Raw genomic sequence first — 26,888 nt, 5'->3', positions numbered from 1 at the left:
CTCCCTCCGTCCCATATTACTTGACCTATTTAGAATATTTGCACTATTCATATAACATGCTTTGACTCTATTTTTCTACTAATATATAAAAACAAAATATAGCATATAAGATGTTGTTGGATTCGTCTCGATTAATATTTTCAAAATATCAAATTTTCGTAATTTTTTCTACTAGATTATTAAAGAAATTTAAGTTTAAAATTGTGCATTGGTATACGTGACGGAGTCAACTAGGTCAAGTAATATGGGACGGAGGGAGTATTGAATAGGGTGCGTGCAGTATGATAAGTTCAACGCACATTGGTAAAAGATTATTGATTTTAATATGCAATTTGAATAGCAAAAATATCACACTGTTATGTTTTAGTGTCTCGGTGAACAGTTAGAATTCCAATGACAATATCAGAATTCAAAGCTGTTAAATTTTTCTTTGAAAAATATCACATTAACAACATCCATTAGTAAATGCCATCAAAAATAGTAGGTTTATTCCAATAAAATAATTTGAAATTCAAACAGCCAAATACTTTGAAATTCAAACATTGGAATTTTGAAGGGATTTTTTAGGGTTAGCACTAACAGCAATTAATGGCATGGATTTAGAGGGAAAAAATTAGGTTAACTAATAGCATGACCTAATAAGCTTTAAGAGTAAGTGATTTATAAATATCTTTTTTTTTACAAGAAAAGAAATAAACACATATTTATTGTAAAAAAAAATTAACACATATTTTAGTCTTTAATTTTTTTTTTGCAAAACTCAATATAATTGCTAAGTAAAATCAAAAGAATTTAATTATGAGAAAAATAAACAAGAACAAATTAGTCCCTACTATCTTTAAACTTTGTTTGATTGATGAAGGAAATATAGAGAAAAGAAAAGAAAATGATAAGAAGAGATTATTTAGTAGTTTGGTATGAGAGAAAATGAAAGGAAATTTTGTTAGAAAAGAAATAGGTGTATTTATAAAATGACATAAATAGATTTCTAAAAAAAATAAAAATTAAAGAAAAATATTTCATAACAAGAAAAGAATTTTTTTCTTTATTAAAAAAAAGATTGATTTTTTCAATTTAATAATTTAGAATAAAATGAAAGAAATTTTAGAAATATTTTTATGTATTTACATTGCATACTATGAGTAATAAGTTTTAAGAAAATAACATTAATAGATAAACTTATAAACTTATTTCAAAAAAAAAAAAAGATAAACTTATAAACTTTTTTAGTCCCTATAACTATTTTCTTCAAGCACTAGTTCTCCCAAAATATCATGTCATCATATTCAGTGTTTAGCGCTTAGTTGGTATTGAGAAAAATTACTTATTAGGTATTGAGAAAAATGTGGGGTTTAGTATGGGAAAGGAAAGTTCTTTCCCATCATGGGAAAGATGAACCACAACCATAGATTTAATAGTTATTTAATTGGATGGTTAAGATTTGTGACATGTTAATGGTTGTGACTTTGTTGCTTGGTATTGTGAACCAGAGCAGTGGACCCCACCGTTTGATTAAACAACAATTTTTCATTTGTTTTAATAAATCATTTCAGATGGGTCTGGCAATTAATTTAATAATTAATGTTGCCATATTAATTTTAATTACTGGTAAAATAAAAACTGACAATTAATGGAATTAATAGGATTAGTGGGTGTATTTGGAAAGTCTTTGGCAATTGGAATAATTATTGAGCAATAATGTTACAGAAATAAAATATTAAAGAAAATGTTTTTGATTTTTGTTTTTAACCAACCGGGTCACGAACTCGACCCACAAACCCGGAATTGTGAGGAAGACGGACAGAATTGGCAGAGACGCTCGATTCCACCGCTCCCATGAGTTTTCGCGGCGCTTTCGGCCACTCCACCAGATTACGATTCTGGCGACGTTCCGGTATGACTGGATTGCAAAAAGGCATTTTCCCATAGTGGGAAAGAACTTTACATGCCTAGGCTAAACGCCACCTGAGAAAAATAAGTTTGACGATCAACTGACAAAATGTATAATATAAATTGTATTGCGTTCACATGACACGTAACTCATTAGATTTATTATTTTTACATAACTAAACACATTTTATTCATTTAGAGGTTGTAATTATTTGTCTTCGTGAGCTTAACTCAGCTGGTATGGACAAACCACTATTCATCGCTAATATTTTCCTTTCGAAAATTTTACTAAACTAGTCGGTCTAATATTGCTAAATTCCCAAAAATCATCTCAACGACAAATGAATTCCTTGAATGAATATAATGACTCCCAAGGTCCATTAATATTTCATTTGCAGGAGAATTCATAATTGATTCTACCCGAAATCTCTAAACTCACAAAAATGCTCAACAAGATTAAGAAAACACAAAATCATGCATTCCATATAAGAGGAATGCTGGGAACACACATTCTAACACACACTTTTCAACACATTCTCTTTGATTGAATAAAATTTACATGGGTCCCACCAAATCATGTGGATTTTAACAATAAAAGAGAGTGTTGAAAAATGTGTGTTAGAATGTGTGTTGCTAGCCTTTCTTTTCCATATAATGCAAGTCAAAAAAACATAAAAACATATTCCTCTATATTTTCATTCTTAACAAACATATTGAAAGTCATACTCAATCACACAGAGTAAAAAACAACATATGTGAATCAATTATAGATCTCACATAGTTAAATTGCTCAACTAGTTTTCCATTCAAAATAATAGCTTTGAAATCCAAATAAATTTTCGACAAAAATCTCATTACCAAAATTTGGATAATAATATAATGAGATCATCTTCCCATTCTAACAATGTATAAAACTCTTGTTTAAATTTTCACGACGCTCTTGATCCGTTGAAAATTTAAACAGCAGATACTTGCAACACATTTTCTCAAAATCAGTAGAAAACCAAATTTTGAAATTCAGACAACGTCAGGACCTTTCATAAAATATTTCATAAAATCGTTTATTAACAAAGAAACATAACAACCAGTACAAAGTCCTGAATTTAGTCATTGTTAAATTACGGGTCTTACACACAGTTTTTTTTAGCAATGATGAACATGAGTTTATATTTAATAAAGGACCGCCGATGTAATTTAGCCAAAGTTTTATATTTTAGGACAAATTTTTTTATAAAACAGTCTTATAACTAAGAATGAAGGGAGTATAATTTTTCAAGTCCTTAGCTCAATTGGATAGAGAATGATAGCATGTAAGGATTGCGATTCGAATTTTCAATTATTCATCTTAATATGAAAATTTATAGTAGCCATTAAACCACTTAATTGACAAAGAAAATCTATAACTTTTCAATAATAATAAGAAGAAATCATAGCAATATTTAAATTTTCAATAATAATAAAAAATTATAATAATATTCTTGTAAACATAAATTACATTATTGATTTTTCAACTTATTTAGGTAAATATTTTAAAGTCCGTGTTTGTAGATCAACAAACACGTTGCTCTCTAGTTTTTAATGCAACAACATGCAAGTGAGTCCAGTACACACTGACCACCTTTATGGTAGCCCCTTCCTAGACAATATTGTCGACAGTGTTCTGAATCACCTGGACATTTTCCAATAGCATAGCATTTGTAATCTCCGGGGGGAAGAGGTAAGTCTTCCTCACCTTCTACAATCAATTAAAAGGAATTAGAAATATTACCCAATATTCAGGTGAAATTTTTGACATGTTTGAAATATTTTACACATTTTTATAAAAAAAATAAAAAATGTTCCTAAAACATCAACTAAAATCATGGTTCCTAATTTTATAAAACAAAGACATGTCTCCTAAAAATTAAGCAAGTATTTTCATATGAAATATAATAAAATTGAATTGTGAAACTAATTTATTACCGGCAACCATGACTAAAGTAGTAAAAGAAAAACGTGATGTCGCATAACCCTGACGGAAACTTTGCTTTTTCGGCTGCCAGGCTGCCGCCGCCAACCAAACCACCAGATGGGGGGATGATCAAGCCACCAAAGCTGTCCTTTCGAGATATCGTCACTGAAGGACAAGGAACGAACCAAGCCAAAGAGAAGGAAGATTTGATCGCGAAGGGTCTCATGAAGGTCACTTTAGAAGATGGGAATCGGTTACTGCCAAAGGTTACCATGGATGAAGAGCTATTCCAAGATCTGTGTAATCCCTGGAAGGAAGCGCTAGTTGTTAAACTCCTTGGGAAAACGGTGGGGTATCATCTTATGAAGGATCGACTGAAGAAGATGTGGAAGCTTCATGGAGGATTTGAAATTATGGATGTTGATAATGGCTTCTATATGGTTAAGTGTGAATTGCTTGCAGATAGGGAGAAGATTGTGTCGGATGGACCGTGGATGTTATTTGATCATTACCTGGCAGTAGCAAGGTGGACTCCTGACTTCGCCTCTCCGCATGCGAAGGTGGAGAAGACCTTGGTATGGATTCGTTTTCCGGGGCTCAGTCTATTGTATTATGATGAAAGTGTTCTCCTGGGGTTGGCTTCTGTGGTAGGCACACCAGTGAAGGTGGACACAAATACCTTGACGGTTGAGAGAGGCCGGTTTGCTAGAATTTGTGTGGAGATTGACCTCACCTTGCCGGTGGTTGGAAAAGTTAATGTCAATGGCTACTGGTACAAGGTGCAGTATGAAGGCTTACATATAATTTGTGGAGGTTGCGGTTGTTATGGTCACCATACCAGAGACTGCACAAAAACATCAGTCCCAAAAGGTTCATCCATTGGGGCCATGGCGACAGAGACTGGGAATCCGATGGCAACAGCTGTTGGTGGAGATGAAACAGTCGTAGTGCCACACAAGGAAGACAGCATCACAAATTTAATAACTGATGATGAAGGATTTAACGCGACACATGGTGAGTGGTTAGTGGTGCAACGGAGAAAGCGGAACAAGAAAGGCAGTCAAAGTCAAACACCACCACTGGTAAATAATGTGTCAAAGGAATCAGTGAGCAATAAGAAGAAAGAAATCATAACTACATCAAAGGGACCACGTGGGAGTAGTAAGCTAGGTGTGGGACCTAGTCAAACATATGCATATTCTAAGAAACGAAGATTTGAGAAGAGTGGGGCTGATGTGGTAACGCGCCAGTTTACTACGGGAGACCAACGTGCCAAAGAAAAAAATTTGAATACCAATAATTTGAATGACGGTTCTGGGCCAGGGGCTAAGATTGGGTCTGTTTCTAAGTCTGGTCTAGGCATTACAGGTGCTCATAACATTTTTATTCATACTCCTAAGAGTCCAGGAAGATCAATGAATGTAGAGGACGGTCAACAGCTAAACAAAGTGCAAAAGGACTTGCTACACGTACCTGAGGGGAACACTAGCCAGAATGCAATGGAGGATGGACACGTCCAAGATGAGGAGGTGGTTCGGGAAACTCCCATTGATTGGGAGCCAATTACGTAAGTACCACCCCTTGAGACCTTCTTTGTCTCCTTTATCTTGTTGTTTATGATGATAGGATTCAAAGAAGTTACTGTGCTGTCCTGGAACATCTGGGGAGCAGCAAATAATAAGGCAAAACGACATTTGATGGACTTGATTAGGAAATATTCACCTACTTTTCTAATTATTATGGAAACTCACATTAGTTTTCAAAAGCTTCAATCGTTCTGGAGCAAAGTTGGGTACGTGAGCGTTCACTACGTTGATGCTCGAGGCCATTCTGGGGGTATTTGGTTGCTAAAACAAAATGGGAGTAATATTGTTACGACAGTACAAGAAAACTACATGGATACCATTACAATTAAATTATCTTTAGCGAATTCTTCTTGGTACTTGACTGGTGTGTATGCCAGCCCTGTTTATACTTCGCGCTTAGATTTATGGCATCATCTCACTAATCTTCGAAGTAACATAGACGGACCTTGGATATTGATGGGAGACTTCAATGATATTATTTACCCAAGTGAACAGAAAGGTGGCTATTTTTCTCATTCTAGGGCCAATGCATTGCGACAGGTTATGGAGGATTGCAACTTAGTGGACATAGGCATGACTGGTGGAAAATTCACTTGGAATAGAAATTGTTCAGGTAACCGTATGGTCTATAGAAAACTTGACAGAGTGCTGGTGGATGTTCCTTGGCGTATGGCTTTTTCTGATGCTTATGTGGAAGTGTTGTGTAAATTCCATTCTGATCATCATCCTCTCTTCCTCCGATGTGGTCTTCCCCTGCAGGACTACAGACCTCGACCTTTTCGTTTCGAGGCTGCTTGGATCACCCACCCGAGCTACTCTCATGTTGTGCAAGTGGCTTGGGAGAAACCTTCAGATTGCATTAGCACCTCTTTACACAATGTTCAACATGACTCTATCCTTTTCAATAAGGAAACTTTTGGTAATATCAGAATGAGGAAAGCACGTATCGAAAGAAGGCTGAAAGGGGTTCAACAATCCTTAGAGAGGATAGATTCGGCTCGCCTTGTTTACTTACAAAGAGATCTCCAACATGAATATGATGAGATTCTAGCCCAAGAGGAGATTCATTGGTATCAAAAGGCTAGGGAGGATTGGATTAAATTGGGGGATCGCAATACGAAATTCTTTCATGCTAAGACTATTATTCGTCGCAAGAGGAATAAAGTTCATGGTCTTCACCTCTCCAATGGTGTTTGGTGTACAGATGATGATACCCTTCAAGAAGAAGCGCTAAATTTGAGCAAAAAACTTTTTTGCTCTCATGTTCCTTTAGTGCCTTCCGGAATGGATGATTTTCAGTTGCCTCTAACCCTGAATGACGAAGCCCACCTCTCTCTAACTCAGCTAGTGACAGCAGAAGAAGTGACTCAGGCCTTGAATCAAATGCATCCATTCAAAGCTCCTGGCCCTGATGGTTTTCAAGCCATTTTCTTCAAACAATATTGGCATATAGTTGGTGATGATATTGTTAAGCTTATCAAAAATGCGTTCGAAACAGGAAGTTTTCCTACCTCTCTTTCTGAAACGCTTATTGCTCTAATTCCTAAGGTTGATTGTCCGAAAAATTTTAAGGAATTTCGGCCAATTAGCTTATGTAATACTGTGTATAAGCTCATTACTAAAATTATGGTTAATAGATTACGGCCTTACCTTAACCAGATAGTGGGGCCTTTTCAAAGTAGTTTTTTACCGGGAAAAGGAACAACTGATAATGCCATTATTCTCCAAGAAGCTATCCATTCGATGAGGAAATCAAAAAGGAAGAAAGGTGATATGGTGTTCAAAATTGACCTCGAGAAGGCTTATGATAATGTTAATTGGGATTTCTTAGCGCTATGCTTGCAACGATATGATTTTCCTCCCATTACTATTAAGTTGATCATGCATTGTGTAACTACTTCATCTATGTCTCTCCTTTGGAATGGGCGTCGGCTTCCTGGTTTCACTCCAACTAGAGGACTAAGGCAAGGGGACCCTCTTTCTCCCTATCTTTTTGTACTCTGTATGGAATGTTTGTCTCAGATGATTATTAAGGCGGTGGACGATGGGAGTTGGAAACCTGTGAGGTTATCTCAAAGCGGCCCTCCTCTTTCACACTTGTTTTTTGCTGATGATGTTCTCCTTTTTGCTAAGGCTACTAAATCTCAAGCAGGGGTTATATCTGACACGTTGGCTAAATTTGCTATGTATTCTGGTCTTAAAGTGAATGTGGCCAAGTCCAAGGTTTTTTTCTCTTCTTCAACTAGGCAAGGAAAAATTAATGCCATTGTCACCATCACAGGTATTAATCGCACTCTCTGTTTAGAGAAATATTTGGGGTTTCCCATGATTCATGGCCGGTTACAAAGGAAGGACTTTGAATTTTTAGAAGAGAAAATAAGTCAGAGGTTAGCAACTTGGCAACATAATTTATTAAATAAAGCTGGCCGTATGACTTTAGTGAAATCAGTTTTGAATTCCATTCCTAATTACTATATGCAAGTGGCTTGGCTTCCTCAGTCAACTTGTGAGTCTATTGATCGAACAGCCAGGAATTTCTTGTGGAAAGGTAATTCGAATTCGGGTATCCACCTAGTTGGCTGGGACAAAATTACAAAACCAAAAAAGCTAGGCGGTCTCGGAATTCGAAAGGCACGGGATGCCAACACGTCTTTATTAGGAAAGTTGGTTTGGAGGATTCACCAAAACTGTGATTCTTTATGGGTACAGGTGCTGAAACAGAAGTATGTTAAGGATGACATGTTTCTAAATATAAACAAGAAACCAGGTTCGGTAACTTGGAATGCTATCATGAAAGCGCTTCTGGCCCTTAGGGAGGGATTTGAATTTCGGCTGGGCGACGGAAACTCCTCCTTTTGGTACTCTAATTGGTCTGGTATCGGTAAATTAGCTGAAAAGGTTTTCTTTGTGGACATTCATGATTTACATATGCGAGTGAGCGATGTTTATGTTGATGGCACCTGGAATTTTAATTCATTATATACTAATATTCCAACTGATGTCAAGGAGTTTTTGCAATCAATTCCTATGTGTTTGCATCATACGGTGAGGGATTGTTACACCTGGAAAGGAAATTTGAATGGCCTATACTCAGCGAGGGATGGATATTTTTGGCTTAATAGATTGGAGTTTGCTGGTAATCTAACTGATAATATCTCATGGACGTGGTTGTGGCACATCCCTGCTCCAGAGAAATTGAAATTTTTCCTTTGGACGGCATTACAGAACTCTCTTCCTACCAGGTCGATGTTGTGCCATCGTGGTATGATCCAAATGAACCTTTGTCCGCGTTGTAATCAAGAAGTTGAGACCACCTTCCACTGCCTCAGGGATTGCGATTTTGCGACTCGTCTTTGGAAAGCTATTGGATTTACCGAATTATCTTTCTTCCAAGGGGACGATCTTTATGTTTGGTTACGTCGTGGTATTGATGGCCATTCTAGATTTTTGTTTATGTCTGCTTGTTGGTGGTTATGGCGCACTAGGAACAGCCTGTGTATGGCAAATGAGGTCGTTTCTCCATTTTCTACTAGGATGTGTACAGAAAACTATGCTAATCTTTTGGCTAAGAACTTCCTCAAGCAGCATCCAGTTCCACTCACGCGGGTGATAAAGTGGAATGATAAGGGGGGTAATGGCATGATTTTGAATGTTGACGGAAGTAGCCTCGGTAATCCCGGTGTCTCCGGTTTTGGGGGCTTGCTTAGGAATGAGGATGGTGCTTGGATCCATGGATTTGCTGGCAATATAGGCTTCTCTAACATCCTCCATGCGGAGTTATTGGCAATTTACCATGGGTTACGTATGGCCTGGGAGTTTGGTATTTCAGAATTGTGGTGTTATTCTGATTCAAAGACCGCAATTAAGTTGATTTCTGAACCTGTCAACGCTTGGCATCACTATGCAGCAATTATTTTTAATATAAAGGAGCTCTTTTCCAGGGACTGGCACATCCACATGCATCATACTCTTCGAGAAGGCAATGCTTGCGCCGACTATCTTGCCAAGCTTGGAGCTGGTAGCCATGAGACATATCGTTCTATTGCAGTTCCTCCTGCTGGAATTAGTCTACTCCTATTAGCTGATGCTAGTAGGATTTCTTTTTCTAGATAGTTTTTTTTCTGTTATTTTTTCTTTCTTTTTCCGATTCTACCAAAAAAAAACCATGACTAAAGTAATGCACATAATTGCATAGACAAAAAAGAGAAGATTGAAACGGATTGCCATTCTTCTTTGCAAATTGCAAAACACTTTGCAATAGGCTATTTGAGATTTCTTGTGGTTACATTTTTTTTGGTTACGTTGGGCTATTTAAGATGATAGGGGAGGTAATGAAATAAATTAAAAAATCAGAAATAAATATTTTAAATATAATAAATTTTGACTGCTTTGAATTGCACCTACTTAATTTGTTTTTATACTATTTTTATAAATTTTGACTAGAATATAATTATTGCACTTTAAGTTGATTATGTCATTGACTAATAAACGTGGTAGCTGAGCATGAAATGTTATAATAATTATTCTTGAGCATAAGTTAATCCTTCTAAAATATGACGACGACAACAACAACCAATCATTATTTCATTAAGTGGGGTTGACTATATGAATCAAAATACGTCATAATGTTCAATCATAAACCATATTTAGATCTATATCATTAATCTATTTATCTTTCATAATAGTTTCACTTATCTCTTATCTCTTATATACATACATTTAAACATGTTCAAAATAGTCAATTCACATGGCATTCAAGAATGTTTCTAGCAAATCAATTGCCATGTGTCCTCCTCTTTGCAGACCATTCAATCAAAAAAAAAAATCTTAAAATAAGCCATTCAAATTGGGTTGACTTATTTTTAATAATGTGATATTCAAATGGCATTTATAAAATAAAATCAAAACTAAGTATAAAAAATAAAAAGGACTGAATGTTTGATATTCTATATTTTTTTTGTCTGCGACAGTAGTATGCGTGTGTGTGTGTGTGTGTGTGTGTGTGTGTGTGTGTGTGTTTGTGTGTGTGTGTGTGTGTATGTATGTATATATATATATATATATATATATATATATATATATATATATATATATATATATATATATATATAGGGATAGGATCAAATGACACCAAGGTGTCAAATTAAATTTGACACCAAATCCTAACCATTAATCCAACATTAATCCAACGTCTCTCATCAATTCATTAAATGCTCACATGCTTGATGAATTGATCCAAATTTTAATTTTAGAAATAATTTATTCTTTCTTTGCTTGGTTGATTAGTTCCCATTTTTGTTATATTTTGCATCAATAGATAGATGATTGCCATTTGATTTCTCCCTACTATTTTTTAGAGATTCTATATTTGTATCATGTTTATATTGGATACGCTTTCATTTGTTGTATGGTATTATTCTTGAGTTCTTGGTGCTAATTTTTTTTTTGACAAAATGCTGCTAATATTATTGTGTCGGGTGTTTTAGCAATTGTGCTTTGCTTTCGTTTAGTAGCATATGTTCTTTTTAATTTTGGAACCAATCATTAATTCATTATCTCAGGTACTCTTTATAAATCAATTTTCTTTGGGTTCTTGTAAGAAAAATAAAAATAAAAAAGGTTAATATGAATAAAGAAATAAAGAAAATAAGCCCATCAAAAAAGATGGCAGTGAATAGTGTAAGGAAACCATAATAATACTATCATATAATTCTAGTAAATAATTAACCAAGAGAAGAAAGAATATTTTATTTCTAAAATTAAAATTTGCATCATTTGATCAACTATGTGAACATTTAATGAATTGATGAGAGACATTGGATCAATGTTGGATTAATGGTTAGGATTTGGTGTCAAATTTAATTTGACACCTTGGTGTCATTTGATCCTATCCCACACACACACACACACACACACACACACACACACATTTTTTTTTTTTTTGACGTTAAAGACAATTTCAATAACCAAAGTCTGGCAATAAATCAAATGCCAAGACTGTAGAAATACAAAGCGGAGTTTCTTCTACCCATATGCAATCTAAATTCTTAAGAGCATATTTAGCTAAATAATGAGCAGCTTGGTTGGCTTCACGCCTAACATGCAAAAAATTTAAACTACGAAAACTACCCTTAAAACTAATACAATCTCGAATAATAGAGCCAACATAGTTGGAAGATTGTTGGTGATCATTCAACGCTAAAACCACATTAGAAGCATCTGATTCTGCGATAAGATTCAGAAAAGACATGTCTTTTGCAAATTCCAAACCCTTCCGCATAGCTAAAGCTTCTGCAACCTCTGAATCTGGTAATGAACATACTTGCCAACAACTAGCACCAACGACAACACCTTCATTATCTCTCACCACAACACCAATACCCCACTTGTCACCCTCTATCGGACCTGCCGCGTCAACATTAAGCTTATAGAAACCACTAAACGGAGGTGTCCAATGAACATCAGATATTGGCATAATTGGACCTCTACTCAGTGTCTCCACTAACATCGTACTAGCACTCTTAAAATTCACAATAGATCTTTGTGCCTTTTGAGTAATGGCAATCACATCAACATCAGTCCCCTCAAAACATTTCTTATTTCTAGCACACCATATCTCATAACACAAGGCCAAAACATGGATTATAATATCCTCATCGACATCAATAATATTTTTCTCTAACCACTTATGAAAAGGAACATGCCTGAATTCATGCGAATCAAATACCACCCCTAAAGAGGAAGCAAACCATATCTGCTTTGACCAATGACATTCCATAAAGAGATGTGAAATTGTCTCATTATGTTCCCCACAAAGAACACACAGTGGGTCACTGCTTATTCCTCTTTTAAACAGATCATTTTTTACTGGTAGTTTTTCATGTAGAATCCTCCAAGAAAAATGGATGTGTTTTGGAATACTTTTAATTTTCCATAATTTTTTCCACACTTCATGATTATTGTCTTGCATTGAGCTATGTGAGCCATCTGCTGCACGCCTTGCCTTTAAGAAATGGTATGAACTCTTCACAGAAAAAGTAGCTGACCGTGAAGCACCCCACACAAATTCATCTTGCAATTGAGCAAATGAAATTGGCAATTGAAGAATTTGTTGAGCCTCAAAAGGGAGAAAAATTTCATTAATTAAAGGAGCATTCCAACATCGAATATCATGGTGAATGAGATCTGAGACAAACATAATATCACAATTAGGGGGTTTAGGGGACCAAATCTTGTGTCCATTTTGATAAGGAAGCCAATTATCCTCCCATACATTAATTAGACGACCGTCTCCTACTCTCCAAATACCAGCTTTCTCAATAATATCCACTCGTGCTTGCAAGATACTTCTCCATGTATAACTTGGGCAGTAACCTGTTGAAGCTTTCAAGAAGTTGCTTCTAGGAAAATACCTTGATTTCAAACATTGTGAGATCAATAAGTCGTCGTTATGCATAATACGCCAACCTTGTTTAGACAACATAGCAAGGTTAAACTCATGAAATGTTCGAAAACCTATTCCACCTTTCTTTTTTTCCTTACATAATGTCTCCCATTTAATCCAATGAATTTTACGTTCACCTTGTTTGCTCCCCCACCAGAATTTACTAATCATACTTTCAATATGCTCACATAAACTCATCGGAAGTAGAAAACAACTCATCACATACGTAGGAATTGCTTGAACCACTGATTTGATCAAAACTTCTCTCCCAGCAGTAGATAGAAATTTTTCTTTCCAACCTTTCAACTTCTTCCACACCCTATCTTGGACAAAATTGAAAACCTGTTTCTTAGATCTACCAACAAAAGCAGGCAGCCCCAGATACTTTGAATGACACTCAACAGCCTTAATTTGCATCCAACCTTGGAACAAAATTTTACGATCATCAGGTACATTTCGGCTAAAAGAGATTTCAGATTTGTCCAAATTAATAAGTTGACCAGAAGCAGATTGGTAAGTATTAAGAATTTCTTGAATGGTCTGAGAATCTTGAAAAGAATCCCTACAGAAAATGAGGCTATCATCTGCAAAAAATAAATGATTAATTTTTGGGGCTCCTCTAGCAATTTGAATTCCATGAAGGCCCTTTTCTGCTTGTGCCTTATTTAGAAGCCCGGAAAAAACCTCAGCACATAAGATAAATAGGTAAGGAGATAAAGGGTCCCCTTGACGGAGGCCTCGTTGAGGATAAAACTTCTGACAAGGACTTCCATTCAACAAAACAGAGAAAGAAACAGTGGAAATACAATTGAAAATCAAGTTCTGCCATTTCTGAGAAAAACCCATAGACTGAAGCACCTCAATCAAAAAATTCCACTCAATACGGTCATATGCTTTTGACATATCTAGCTTTAACGCCACACATCCCTTCTTACCTCTTCTTTTTTTCCTCATATAATGAAAAGATTCAAAAGCTAGTAAGGCATTATCAGTAATTAAACGTCCCGGCACAAAAGCACTTTGGAATTTTCCAATGATATCCGGAAGAATCAATTTCAACCTATTTGCAATTGTTTTCGTAATTATTTTAAAAATAACATTGCAAAGAGAAATAGGTCGAAAATCACCTGGCACCTTCGGCTTCTTCTTTTTTGGAATAAGACAAATGTATGTATAATTAATGTTGCTCGGATTTCCCCCACCATTGAGAATCTTCAAAGCAAAAGAAGTCACATCCTTGCCAACTATACTCCAAAATTGTTGATAAAATAATGCAGGCATTCCATCCGGTCCCGGAGCAGCATGAGGCTTTAAATTTTTAGCGGCTAAGGAAACCTCATTTTCTGTGAACTCAGCTTCTAATATGTTACGCATAGCATCCGACAATCTATCTTTGACCACTTCCACAGCTTCAGTAATTCTTTCTGGATGACTTGTAGAGAAAAGATCTTGAAAGAAATTATTAAAAACTCTGGCAATGTCTTCCTCATCATAAAATTTATCCCCATGATCGTCGCATATAGATTCCACCCAATTTCTAGATTTTCTCTGAGAAGCTTTTTGATGAAAAAAATTTGTATTTTTATCTCCATGCTTTAACCACAAAGCACGAGACCTCTGAGCCCACCAAATCTCTTCACTCTCAACCAAGTCATTCAATCTAGCCTCAACTCGTCTAATTTCTGACATCACCCCCTCATGTTGTGTTTGCTTATTAAGATCATCCAATTTCTTTTGAACATTTTTTATCTGATTGGGAACATCACCAAAGCGATCCTTACTCCAGTTAGAAAGATCATTCACACATAGATTAATTTTGTCAGACATAGAATCCCCTGCCACCTCCCAAGAACCTTTCACTACTTCCAAAATTCCACTATCACGTAGCCAACATTCTTCAAAACGTTGTAATTTAAGAACATTTTGTTTTTTCTTCGGCTTCCTAGTAGCAAGCCGCAACCACAAAGGTAGATGATCTGAAGCATATCTCGTTAAATGCACCACTGAAGCTGAAGGATAGAATGAGGACCAGGCTGGCGTCGCTACCATCCTATCAAGGCGTGCCTTGATATTAGACACACCATCTTGTCTATTATGCCAAGTAAATTTATCACCCTCGAATCCTAAGTCAGAAAGGTTGTAATTTTGAAGAGTGTCCCGAAACATTGAAATCATATGAGAGTTGCCGAAATTCCCACCTTCCTTCTCATCCTGTGAAAGAATCAGATTGAAATCCCCCATGAGGAGCCACTTATCTGTACTTTCCACCAATGCTAACTGATCAATTAACTCGCAGGTTTTATGCTTCATATGAGACTCCGGAAAACCATATACACCAGTAAGTCTCCATTTTTCATCTCCGTTCTCAATAGCAATCAAGACATCAATATGGTTAGAGGAAAGAGATAATACCTCTACTTCAACTCCTTCCTTCCAAAACATTGCAAGACCGCCAGCACGTCTATTACCTTCCCCTGAACAACTAACAGCAACAACACCAGATAAACCTTGAACATTTCGAAACTTATTCATCTCAAAATCTTTTTTCTTTGTTTCTGAGAGGAATACACATGTGGGATTTTTATCTCTTAAGAGCTTTTTGAACGCGCTAATTGCCCGTAGATTACCAAGGCCACGACAATTCCAAGCTATGAAACTCATTTTCTCCGATAAAACACAAAAACTCCTTATTGAAAGGGAATTCAATACTCCTTATTAAAAGGGAAAATCAATACTCCTTATTAAAAGGGAAAGCCAACATACTCCTTATTAAAAGGGAAAACCAACAATTCTTCATAAGCAATTCATCAAACACGTTAAAGGTATTCTTACTTGAGATGAAGAGGGGACATGTTGAAACAATAGCAGCGTCGAAAGACAGATTAGATCGTATACGGAAACTGTAGAAGAGCAGCACCGTCTTATTATGGCATCACAAATTTCTTTAGAGCCTCGTAATCATGATTGAAAAAACTACCTTAAAGGCTAGTTGGTGTTGAAAGATTCAAAACCAATCGGTGCTTTGAAAGGCTTTTAATTTTGAATCGTAATCCTGCAACCGCTAATCGCTAATCGCCGCTCTCCCGATTGAATTCTGTGCAATCGCTAATCGCCGCTCTCAATCGCTAATCGCTAATCCAATATTTTTATATATCTACTGTGATCCGGCCCACACACACACACACATATATATATATATATATATATATGAGTCAGGATCCGTTAACACCAGGTGTCAACGAATTCGTTGACACCAAATCTCAACCATCGATTTTATTTAATCTGAAGGCTCTCATTAACTCACTTAAATTGTGCACGTGAACCCCACCCTCTTTATTCTATTCTATCGTTCTATCTGAACTATCAGTATCACACCTTCTACATTGTGTATACCTGCACTATCATCTCTTTCATCAATCAAATGTAATGCTCTCAGAAATTAAAAGCCCACCATTCAATTAGTGATGTAGATGAATTTAACCAAAGATGAAAGTAGAAATATGCTTAACCTAATTTCCTTTTGCAATTACAAATCAATTCCACATGTTATTTTGATCCATATTTTGTCCATGATCTGTTCTGATCGTCACCGGTAAACCTTAAACAAATTAATTCATTGAATCAAAATAGTGGAATCCCATGTCATATAATAATTTTTCATCAACGGATTGTTCAATTGATTTTGTCTACAAAATAATCAATACAAAATAATATGAATTGTTGTTGTTGGTGGATACACTTGATAGGGAAATAACTCATAGATGTTAGTATGATGACTCCAAGGAGATGTTCTCGTGGACAATTATTTAATGGAAATTGTGCCCTTGAGTTAGATCAATTTTTCATAGAAGATGAAAGTAAGTTTAGCCGACAATGTTGATGCAAAAGAGAAGACGATGCGAAAAGGAATAAAGGGAAGATCGTCACGTGCACCATTTAAGCGATTTAATGAGAACCGTTAGATTAAATAAAATCGATGGTTGAAATTTGGTGTCAACGAATTCGTTGACACCTGATGTCAACGGATTCTGTCTCTCTCTCTCTCTCTCTCTCTCTCTATATATATATATATATATATATATATATATATATATATATGAATATTAAATTACTAATAACATTTTTTTTATGACAGAATCAAAACATCTTTTATTTATAACAAGTTATATATTGGTTGGAACAAAAGAACAAATTATCAGACTTTATTTACCTTCCTCACGATATATAAATGAGTGTAGATTTTTTTTGTTTTGTTTTCATCTTACTGTTAAAAAAACAAATTTCAAACGTAAATAATTTAGTGCAAGACAATTCAATAGTACACTACATCTGTTTTGTTTTTTTGGTAGGAAGTACACTAATACATCTTCTATTTACTATTATAATCTTGAGTGGATATGAGTTATTAAAAAATATTAAAAATTATGCTACTCTTTTAATTGTTGAGAGAAAGATTGATGATTAGTGTATTTAGGCATATGTGAAGCTATTTCATGAATTCAAATCTCATATGTATAAAAAAAAAACATGTGAAATATTTGCCCTTAATACACAGAAACATGAAACAATATATATCATCGAAAAAATTCACAAGGCTATTATTTTCAATTAATAATAAAAGTTACGGAACAAATATTTCTCAATGACAAATATTAAAAAGAAATACGACACAACTATTAATCACTGAATCCAAAAAAAATAACACGGGAAAAATATTTGTTATTGGTAAATATTATTTTTATGAAACAAAAGTGATGCTAGATGTTCCCTAAAAAAAATGTGATGCTAGATGCATCACCCAAATTCATTAAGGATAAGCAAAACATCAACCTCAATGAGAGGCTCTGGCGGGGTTCGACTAAATTAAATCGCCAAAATCAAATTACTGTGATCGCCCAAAACGTCAACCTCAATGAGAGGCTCTGGCGGGGTTCGACTAAATGAAATCGCAAAACTATCATAAGTCCACAAATTGCCCTAAAACGCCAACCTTCAGGACGGCCAAAATCGCCGATTCATTCAAATTACGCAATGCAATTACGCTACTCGCCAATCAACGTATAAGACTAGACTTACAGTAAATTTCAAAATACGCGTCATCAACAGAAATAGAAAAACAGCAAGTTTCTTAAACATAGCTACATTAGATAAAATAGCGGTTCAAAGTCACAAACAGAATTCCAGAAAGATCAAAGACAAGATAATAAAAATAAACATTGTCCAGACAGGGCGCTTCGCAGAGCCGCCAAACATAAGTTATAAAAAACAACCAAATTCACTCATCATCCACCAGCTTGCCGTCCACGATCACCTTGAAGGGGTTGAGCTCCTCCATCTTCACCTCGGGGTTGAATAGAAGGACTTGCTCTGTAACACCCATACCAGACGTATCTAGAAAGTCTGGCACGTGCGTTAATATTAGTACTGGATACATTAAAATATACAACATAAAATTTTACGAATGAATAATATTTACATCAAGTCACGTTCGTATAAATCATAATACAATACAACTCATCCATACATAAAAATACATCCTTGATGTCCATATCGTCCTGCAGCTTTACGAACGAACCCTTGAAGTAATATCCATCCGGCTCCGAACATGCATAAACATCCTGCTTATCTGAAACAAATAAGGATTGGGATGAGACATAATGTCTCAGTGAGTTCCCCTAAATCCTAGGCTATAGGAAACCTCAAGGGGAAAACTACGGTCACCACGTGTCTACATTACAACCTGACGGTTGATTATACGTGTGTGGGGACTTGCATACTTAAACGGTAGTGCATACTAGAGCCGTCATAATCTTATCTTAACTTGTTATAAGCTTCACTTCCTATACGTGTCATGGAGGTTGAGGGGGAACCTAAAACCGCATTGCCAAGAATACACTTTATGTATCGAGGCCTAAACCTAACATAATCATGGCACGATTCTAAACCGGACGATTAGGGAAAACCTAAGATCGTCATTGGTATCATGTTCTTTACTTGCTTTATTCCATGCCTTATACTTATCATGTGGCATCTAGTGCTCTTGTTCTTAAATATAAACGTGCATGGGTTCATTCTTGCATAATCATAAAAAACATAATCGTAGTCATATCGTGCATAACGTATCTAAGTTCATTCATAGGTTAGCGTTGAACAAACAGTTATTATCTTGATTCATTTTACGGATAGTCCCGGGTGGAGTAACCCCGAGAACAATCCCATACATGATCGATGTACGTACATCGGACTCCCTCGGTGTCGTGTGGGTCCCTTGCGGCTTGAACCGTTCCCCTTAGGTCGAGAACCTCCTGTATCCCCCTGGCGTGGATAACAAGAGACACGAGCACCTACGTCTTGTTTACTCAGTGACATGCGGGTCCCTTACGGCTTGAATCGTTCTCATTACGAGAACCCCTTGTATCCCCCTGATGTGGATAGCAAGAGACATGTCACCTACACTTATTAATCATAGTCTTGTCGTTCGTATAGGTTAAACCTAATCATGCATACATGTTTACCTCGGAACCTTAATTGATCCGATTAGCGGTAAATGTTCATACTTGTACATACTTAGTCTTAGTGGAGAGATTAACTATCCTATCCACAACTTAACATATTTATATATCATTCTTGATCATGTGCAAAGATAACAACTTCGCGTCTTAACATCCTACAATTCTTGCTAAACTTGCTAGTTCTCAACTACTATGTCGAGGCTCTAGTTTTTCCCTTTCTTAGTGCTTACTACCCGAATAAATCGGCTTAAACTCTCTTATGCCTATCTTGATGTACATGTTAAGCTTACCATGATTCTTGATTCGAAGATTGCTTGATGTTATGTGCATTGATTAGATGTTGTTTTGGGGTTAGAAAGTTATAAAACGTTGAAAGAAAAGCATCAGAATGCACCACGGGCCCTGAACTAGGCCAACAGGCCAAAGCAAGTTGGCCAAGTCCAAAGAGTTGCGCTAATAGCGCCCCTGGAGTGTGGTTCATCCTGAAGATATTAGCGTGGATTTCCCTGATAGCGTAGTTCTTCGGGTCTGAGGTACAAAATTTCCAGTTTTGACCCAAAACTTGTCCAACTTAATCCTGCAATGCACCATAATCATCCAGCAACATATATTGACTTTAAATAACATATTTCATGGAAAACTAACATGTAATTGACAAGAATTGCTCAAAGAGACATTAGGCTTTAAAACCTCTCATAAACATAAATCTATACTTGTAACATGAATTTACACAACCCAAAGGGTGGTAATCTATCTATGGAACTCACCTAACATGTTCCTTGCAATTTCCAAGCATCAACCCTAGCTTTGATCCATTCTTGATCTTTACCCTTTTCACCAAACCTTGCTTTAATCCTTTCCTCCACTTGATTCTGGCTTGCTAAGCCACCAATTGCATGATTTTGGAAGACTTTGATGCCTAGAGGAAGGAAGAATGGGGCGGCCTTAGAGAGAAGGAGGAGAGAAATCCTTTCTCTCAAAACCTAGAGAGAGAAAGTGTTGGCATAAATGAAGGAAAATGGCCCTTGTGGCCTTATATAGTCACTTGCGACGTTTTACCACTTTGCCCTTCGCCTTAGTCGTGTTTACCTGACACTGACACATAAGTCCATGCTTGACTGATATCACACAATATTAGCTTTCCTTGTACTTAACATTTTTGTCATACTCGCTTTCCATGAATCTTAGTCCTCTGATACATTTAACAGATAAAATTTTCATTTAGCTGACGAACGGGATATTACATGCTCTGTGGCACGCTTGAAGCCATTCTCAAAATAAACCGCCAGAGCCCGCCTCCCCTCTTCCACAGCCAAGTTAGACCTCTCCAAAGCTGCTTTGTTTTCGTCCCTCTCCCTCTCGACAATCTCTTTTTCCTGCTTCATCTCCTCAAAGGCCTTCTCCGCAGCTTTCTTCTCTTTCAATGCGTCTGCTAAATGCCCCTCTAGGCCAACAGACTTGTGCTTCCACTTATCAACGTCCTCTAAAGCATCCTAGTGCTTCTTTTCCACCGTCCCATACTTTAACTCCATCGCATGACTCATTAGCAAGACGCGGAGGGCGGCCGTACCAGCATCCGAAACTAAGTCACTAAACTTAGCTTTCACCGCAGCATCAACGTCAACCTTCGCAAAAGGAACCTGCTCTGACATATACCTACAAAACGCAAACAGCCATGCCTGGGTGAGCCAACGTGAACAAACTCAACAATGTATACAAGTCTCATCAATCAGATAAAAAACGAAAAAAGTCATAACATACCGCCTGAAATTGAACTCTAAATGCCAAAAAGACTTCATAGCTTCATCATTCAAGGAAGTGCCGCCAACTTCAGTACTCGCCGCAGGGCGACTACCACCAGTCTTGGCTCCCTTGCAGGTCCTCGCCTTCTTTGGTAAGGGTGAATCGGCCCGAACAAGAGCATTTCCGTCACCTGCACCTTCTGCATCCTCAACCTCAATGACTCCAGCATCGCCCTTTGAAGCAGCTTCTCTCCTTTTCAACTTCCTCAGTGACACTCCCGCCGGATTACTGGACACATAGCCTTCAGGGTTCTTACTCTTCTCCAACTCCGCCAAGTACTTCCTCATCTCCATACCAGTCAAAGGCAACATCTCTTCTGCAAAAGACAAGCAAAGATCAATAAAAGGAAATTGAAAAATAGCACAAGAGAGCAATAAAACAAAACCATTAGAGACACTCACGCAAGTAAGCCTTCAGGAGAGTAACGTCACCTTCCCTATTCAATAGTTCATGAATGTTGGTCAGAAGTACCTTTTCAAAAAACTGAACTAGGTTTCGCTCATAAGAGGACATGGCGTTGAGATCATATCCTCCCACTGCTAGAGGATCATTCGTCCACCGAAGAGGAAACTTGGGCTCTCCAGCCACCAGCACTGATGCAGTAGAACATCCTGGTGCTCCTTGTATTCTAACAAAGGTGTCACGCCATTCTTTTTTAAAGTTACAGGCGTACTAAAGAAAGAGCCTCTTTCCCGCATGAGCAGAAATAGCAATCCACGTTCCTTTATTCACATGCTTGGTACCATAATAGCAAAAGAACACACCAACAGAAGGCTCAAGATCCAAGGACTTACACAGAATTTCGAAACCACGAACAAACGCCCAACTATTGGGGCGAATTTGGGTGGGCGCCACGTTAAGATATTTCAGCACGTCCATCTCAAAAGGCGTGAAAGGAATCTTCACGCCAAACTCTTCCAACACGGCGGTATACACAAAGTAAGATTCGTCGCCCTCACCCGCCATCTCCTGATCACAGACTCGCTCATCGGGGTCGCAAGACAACAACACCACGTCCTCCTCACTCCCAGTGGCAGATATGTCGAACTTGCTCCTAAACAAGTCTAGGGCAGAAACGTCGACTCTTCCACAAGCACTTCTTCGGCGAAAGGAACCATTTCTATTGACCTAAAATACGACTCCCCTTCTAGAGATCCGATTGAAAGTTTCCGAAATGGACGAATGTCCCAGCAATCGTCCTTCTTACACTGCATTCCTGAAGTAGCAGACAGAAACACACAATCACTATCACTACCCGAATTAACACTAGATTTGCCTGATAATTCACTAAACAAATCCTCTCAGTGTAACCCTAAATAGTACGTATCCTAGTTAATAATTCCGTCCGGCCCAGTGGCATGCCTCAAACACTCCTTCCTCAACTGATCCCTTTCAGCTGGATCAGTGGGACGAATCAGTTTTCCCTCCTCGTCACACTCTCTAATCAAAACCATTTCCCCTAAGATTACTACCGCACGAAAGCTAAAAATGAAAGTACAAATTGAAAAGAAACGGAAAGACGAAGAATACCTGTAAAGGGCTAAGCGGAAAGGTCTTCAGAAGCTACGAACGAACGGAAAGGCAGAAGGAAGCAGAAGACAAAAGAAAGGAATAAAGTAAGAAATGTTGGAAAGCCAAACGTGTTTTAAAGAAGAGTAAAGGTCGCCTCAGGAAGCATGTCCGGGACGATTGATGAGTGGAGACACGTCACAAGATTAGGACACGTGGCAACCTACAAAGAGTTGCAGAATACGGATCGTCCAGCTGAAGCTAAGGACGTCCTACAAACCTGAAGAGAACGCCAAAATACGGATTTCATCACGTTGCCCTCGGGCGTCTTCAGACAACGGCGCACAGAGACGCGTACAAATTGGTTGCAAACAAAGCACTAAACGACTCACCCATCCGCTTACAAACCATCTCGCCTTGTCCCAAGGCTCATGTTTAGGGGGCATCAGGAACCGGTAATTCATAATACATGCAGCCTTAGGGGCTATTAATACATTTTGAGACCGTCCTAGGAGAGTACTCTAAACACAGGACATGCATGTACCCTCAGGGTTTCCAGAACGCTCCAGGATCGCCCTAGGAGGATCCTCCGAAATAACGCACGACATAACTCAATTTCCCAAAGCCAATCACTTCACCTTGTCCCAAGACTTGTGCTTGGGGGGCTGTGAACCGTCAATACCTTCCTAAAGGCTGGATGCCCCTCAGAAGGGCTAGTTCCATATTATCATCACTTCACCTTGTCCCTAAGACTCGTGATTGGGGGGCTGTGAACCATCATAATATTCCTAGAGGCTTGGAAGCCCTCCAGAAAGGCTCTAAGACCTCCAGAAAGGCTTAGGCGCCCTCTGAAAGGCCCCTTGAGGCCTGGGCGGGCCCTCCTTAGGGCGCCGCCTTACTTAGTTTCTAGAAACCACTAGAAACCGCCTAAAATACTCTAATACCCTCATTGCTTAGGGACCAAGTAACCGAAACCCAAGCCCATAGCAGGCTATAAATACCACCCTTGAGAGCATTCTCAAGGCATCGAATCATTAGTACAAACCCTAGCATACAATTCTTAACCCGAGAATCCCTTACCGTACTTTTTGCAAGTACAATATATATATATATAATTCACATTGCTCATCAATTTTAAATATCAACTATTCTCACATCACCAATCTCAACATCATCAATTCGCATACTACTCACAACATAATCTAATTTAAACATCATCAATTCACATACTATTCACAATATCATAAAATTCAAACATCATCATTTATATGTGAAGAATGCACTTTGCTCCTAATCATCTATATGCATGTGGTACCAATTCTACTCATCAAATTTTTGTATGTCATCATTGTGTTACTGAACATACACTTATCAATCTCATCAACCTCGTCAATTTTCTAATAATGATATGATGCATGTGGAAAACTCAACTATACAAGTATGCAACAAAACATCACCAGTAAATCACATCATTATAAGATTTATCTCATCAAACTCATCATCATAGATAAGGATTGTCTCATCAAAACATCGTCATCATAAACAAGGTTTATCTCATCAAAACATCATCATAAATAAATATTGTCTCATCAAAACATCAGCATCATAAACATGGTTTAACTCATCAAAACATCATCATAAATAAACAATGTTTAACTCATCAAACGTCATCATAAATAAACATTATCTCATCAAGATTCAACATCATCATAATGTTTAACTTACTTGTTAATTACACATCACATTTTATTCATCTCCTTAAACTCAACATTTTAACACATTACTTCATCTCATCAATGATAACTTTATATTACATTAACTCGTCTCACCATTAACAACTCTTTACTCTCAATTATAACTTTAATAAAACCTAAAATATTGTCACATTTATCATTTCCTAGGACATCAACCATCCTCATAATCATAGCTTTATATTAACTTAATATCTTTATCTCACCATATTAGTATTCTTCCCATTTTCAATTATCTTAAACGACCACACCCCATCCTTTGTTTATTTTAATCTTATACTCTTTTATATGACGATTACCTTAGACTCATTACTACTTTAAGGACACCACCCTCATCATCATCCATCTTCTTAAAACACCACCCTATACTTTCAATTATAGTCGAATGCTTCTCTGGCTAATTACCATCTTATGCTCACCATTACTCTAAGGAAATCACTTTTAAAACGCTTAAACACACTTCCCTCACTTTGGTGCATTACTTTGGGACCCTAACCTTCACTTTAGAAATTCATTTACAGAAGAAAAGTAGGGTTTCCTAGGTCTGGTAAGGGAGCACGACTGTGTTCCTTGGGGGCACGACCGTGCACCCCCAAAACAACAGAATGGAAGAGACTTGCGCATGGGTCGTGCCATGTAGGCACACGACTGTGCACATCTAACAGGTGATAGAAATCGCACTTTTTCTGCGATTTCACTTTGGGGGACCTCTCTGGAATACATTTTCGACCTTGAATTCTCCCAATTTGTCCCCACTTAACAACCTTAGGTTTCCCTATCATTCTAACACCATTCCTTAATTCTAACAATATTTTACATGTTCTAATCCTTTAATCAAAAACCTAGTTTATCAATTTCTCACTTTCCATTCATTCTCATAAACACCACTCCTTAACACCAACCATCACCGGTTCTTATTACTGATTTCCTATGATCATAAAATATACTTTAACATCACTAATTTGTAGAATTTATGGATATAATAACATGAAGGTTTATGAACCTGATGTGCAGATTAGGCAAGTGTACCAAATCGTTTACCAAGTAATAAAGTGACAAGTAGAGTATCGTATCCACAGGGATTGTCGTTTCGTCTAAACAATTCGCGTTACTTATTTTGTAAATTGACGATATAATAAAAGATACAGGTTAGAGAGTTGCAATTTTTACCTGTTTGCAACAGAGCAAGTTTACTTGTTTTTGGTTGCAGAAAAGTAAGCAGCGGGTAGGATTCTTCGAATACCCCTATTTATATTGTTGGATATTAAATAATAGTCATGTCGCGTTTATTTATCTTAGGTAGACTATACAAGTGATGAGGCCGTTGGGACGTGACTAACCTTGAAGGTTGGAAACTGCACCTACTGATCACACGGTGATCCTTATGTGTGGGGTCTATAAATCTCGGTTAACTAGGTCTATCCCTCCTAAGTATGGTTGCACCTGCTGATCCACGGTGATCCTTACGTGTGGGGTCTCATCGTCTCTAAGGTAATTGAAAGCATGGACTTTATATTGGCTTTCCGAGATTTCCCAAGGCAATGAAGGCCAAGGTTCCTGTAGGTCTACCCATCTAGAATATTAGGACACTCATAACACACACACACACACACACACTCTCTCTCTCTCTCTCTCTCTCTCTCTCTCTCGCACTTAATTGTTCTACAAATGGGCAGCCCTATCTCATCTAGCTTACCAAGGGTTAAAGAGAATGGTTCTATTAGGTTTATTCCCCGGAGTCGCTTGTTTCCTTAATTACTAACTAGTTATCTCCTAGGTTCAGCAGATTTTACTCAGTATTACTAATGTCACCTCCTAAGTACTTACTACTAGGGTAAACTCGCTTTCGGTATCATTCGCTAGTTACTAACTAATTACTTCCTAGACATATAGTTATTAGTATAATGCTATAAATATCAAGATATATGCAACAAGATAGTAATAAAAATATTAGGCCTTATCACAACCTAAGTATCTAATCTAGGGTTACGATCCTTTGAAATAAATAATTCCTAAATAAAACTTAATAGCAAACAAAAGATAAATAAAATAAAAACTACATTAAATTAAATAAATATCCAACAAAAATAAACAGAGGTTTATCTTAGAACTCTAACCTAAAAAGAATTAGTTACACATTGTAACTAAAACAAATTACTAAAGATAAAACCATACCCTATAAAATCAAGGAGAAGATAGAAACTCTCCTAAAGCTCCAAAGTTGCCTTCCTCTTGAACTGCCACAATTCTGAACGAGAAATTCTGAATGAGGAAGTCTAGTATTTATAGTGAGAGTTTCTAACTGGGTTTGAGCTAAAAACACGGGCTTTACCCTCAAAAAAGCATAAAATTACGCATGCGCCCCTCACATTTCAAATGCTCGGGGTACATAGAGCAAGCCCAAGGTGGACCAAGTGTAAACTTGGATATGCCCAAGGCGCA

General features: G+C 37.1%; 1 protein-coding gene across 1 annotated transcript; it reads left to right on the top strand.

The window, feature by feature from the left end:
- Positions 1–3,888: 3,888 nt before the first annotated feature.
- On the top strand, positions 3,889–5,412 carry LOC146948780 (uncharacterized). Its single transcript, XM_085748427.1, has one exon. The coding sequence runs from the start codon at positions 3,889–3,891 to the stop codon at positions 5,410–5,412; it is 1,524 nt and encodes a 507-aa protein (XP_085604553.1).
- Positions 5,413–26,888: the final 21,476 nt, after the last annotated feature.

This window comes from Medicago sativa, chromosome 2 (genome assembly GCF_051527215.1).
Source record: "Medicago sativa cultivar Bolivia chromosome 2, Bolivia_mono, whole genome shotgun sequence".
Classification (NCBI taxonomy): Eukaryota; Viridiplantae; Streptophyta; class Magnoliopsida; order Fabales; family Fabaceae; genus Medicago; species Medicago sativa.
Note: the sequence above shows the minus strand (reverse complement) of the source record. Positions and strands in the feature narration are given on the sequence as shown.

Excerpts from the sequence above, each read along its gene's own strand:
- LOC146948780 (XM_085748427.1), top strand. The coding sequence starts at position 3,889 with ATGTCGCATAACCCTGACGGAAACTTTGCTTTTTCGGCTGCCAGGCTG.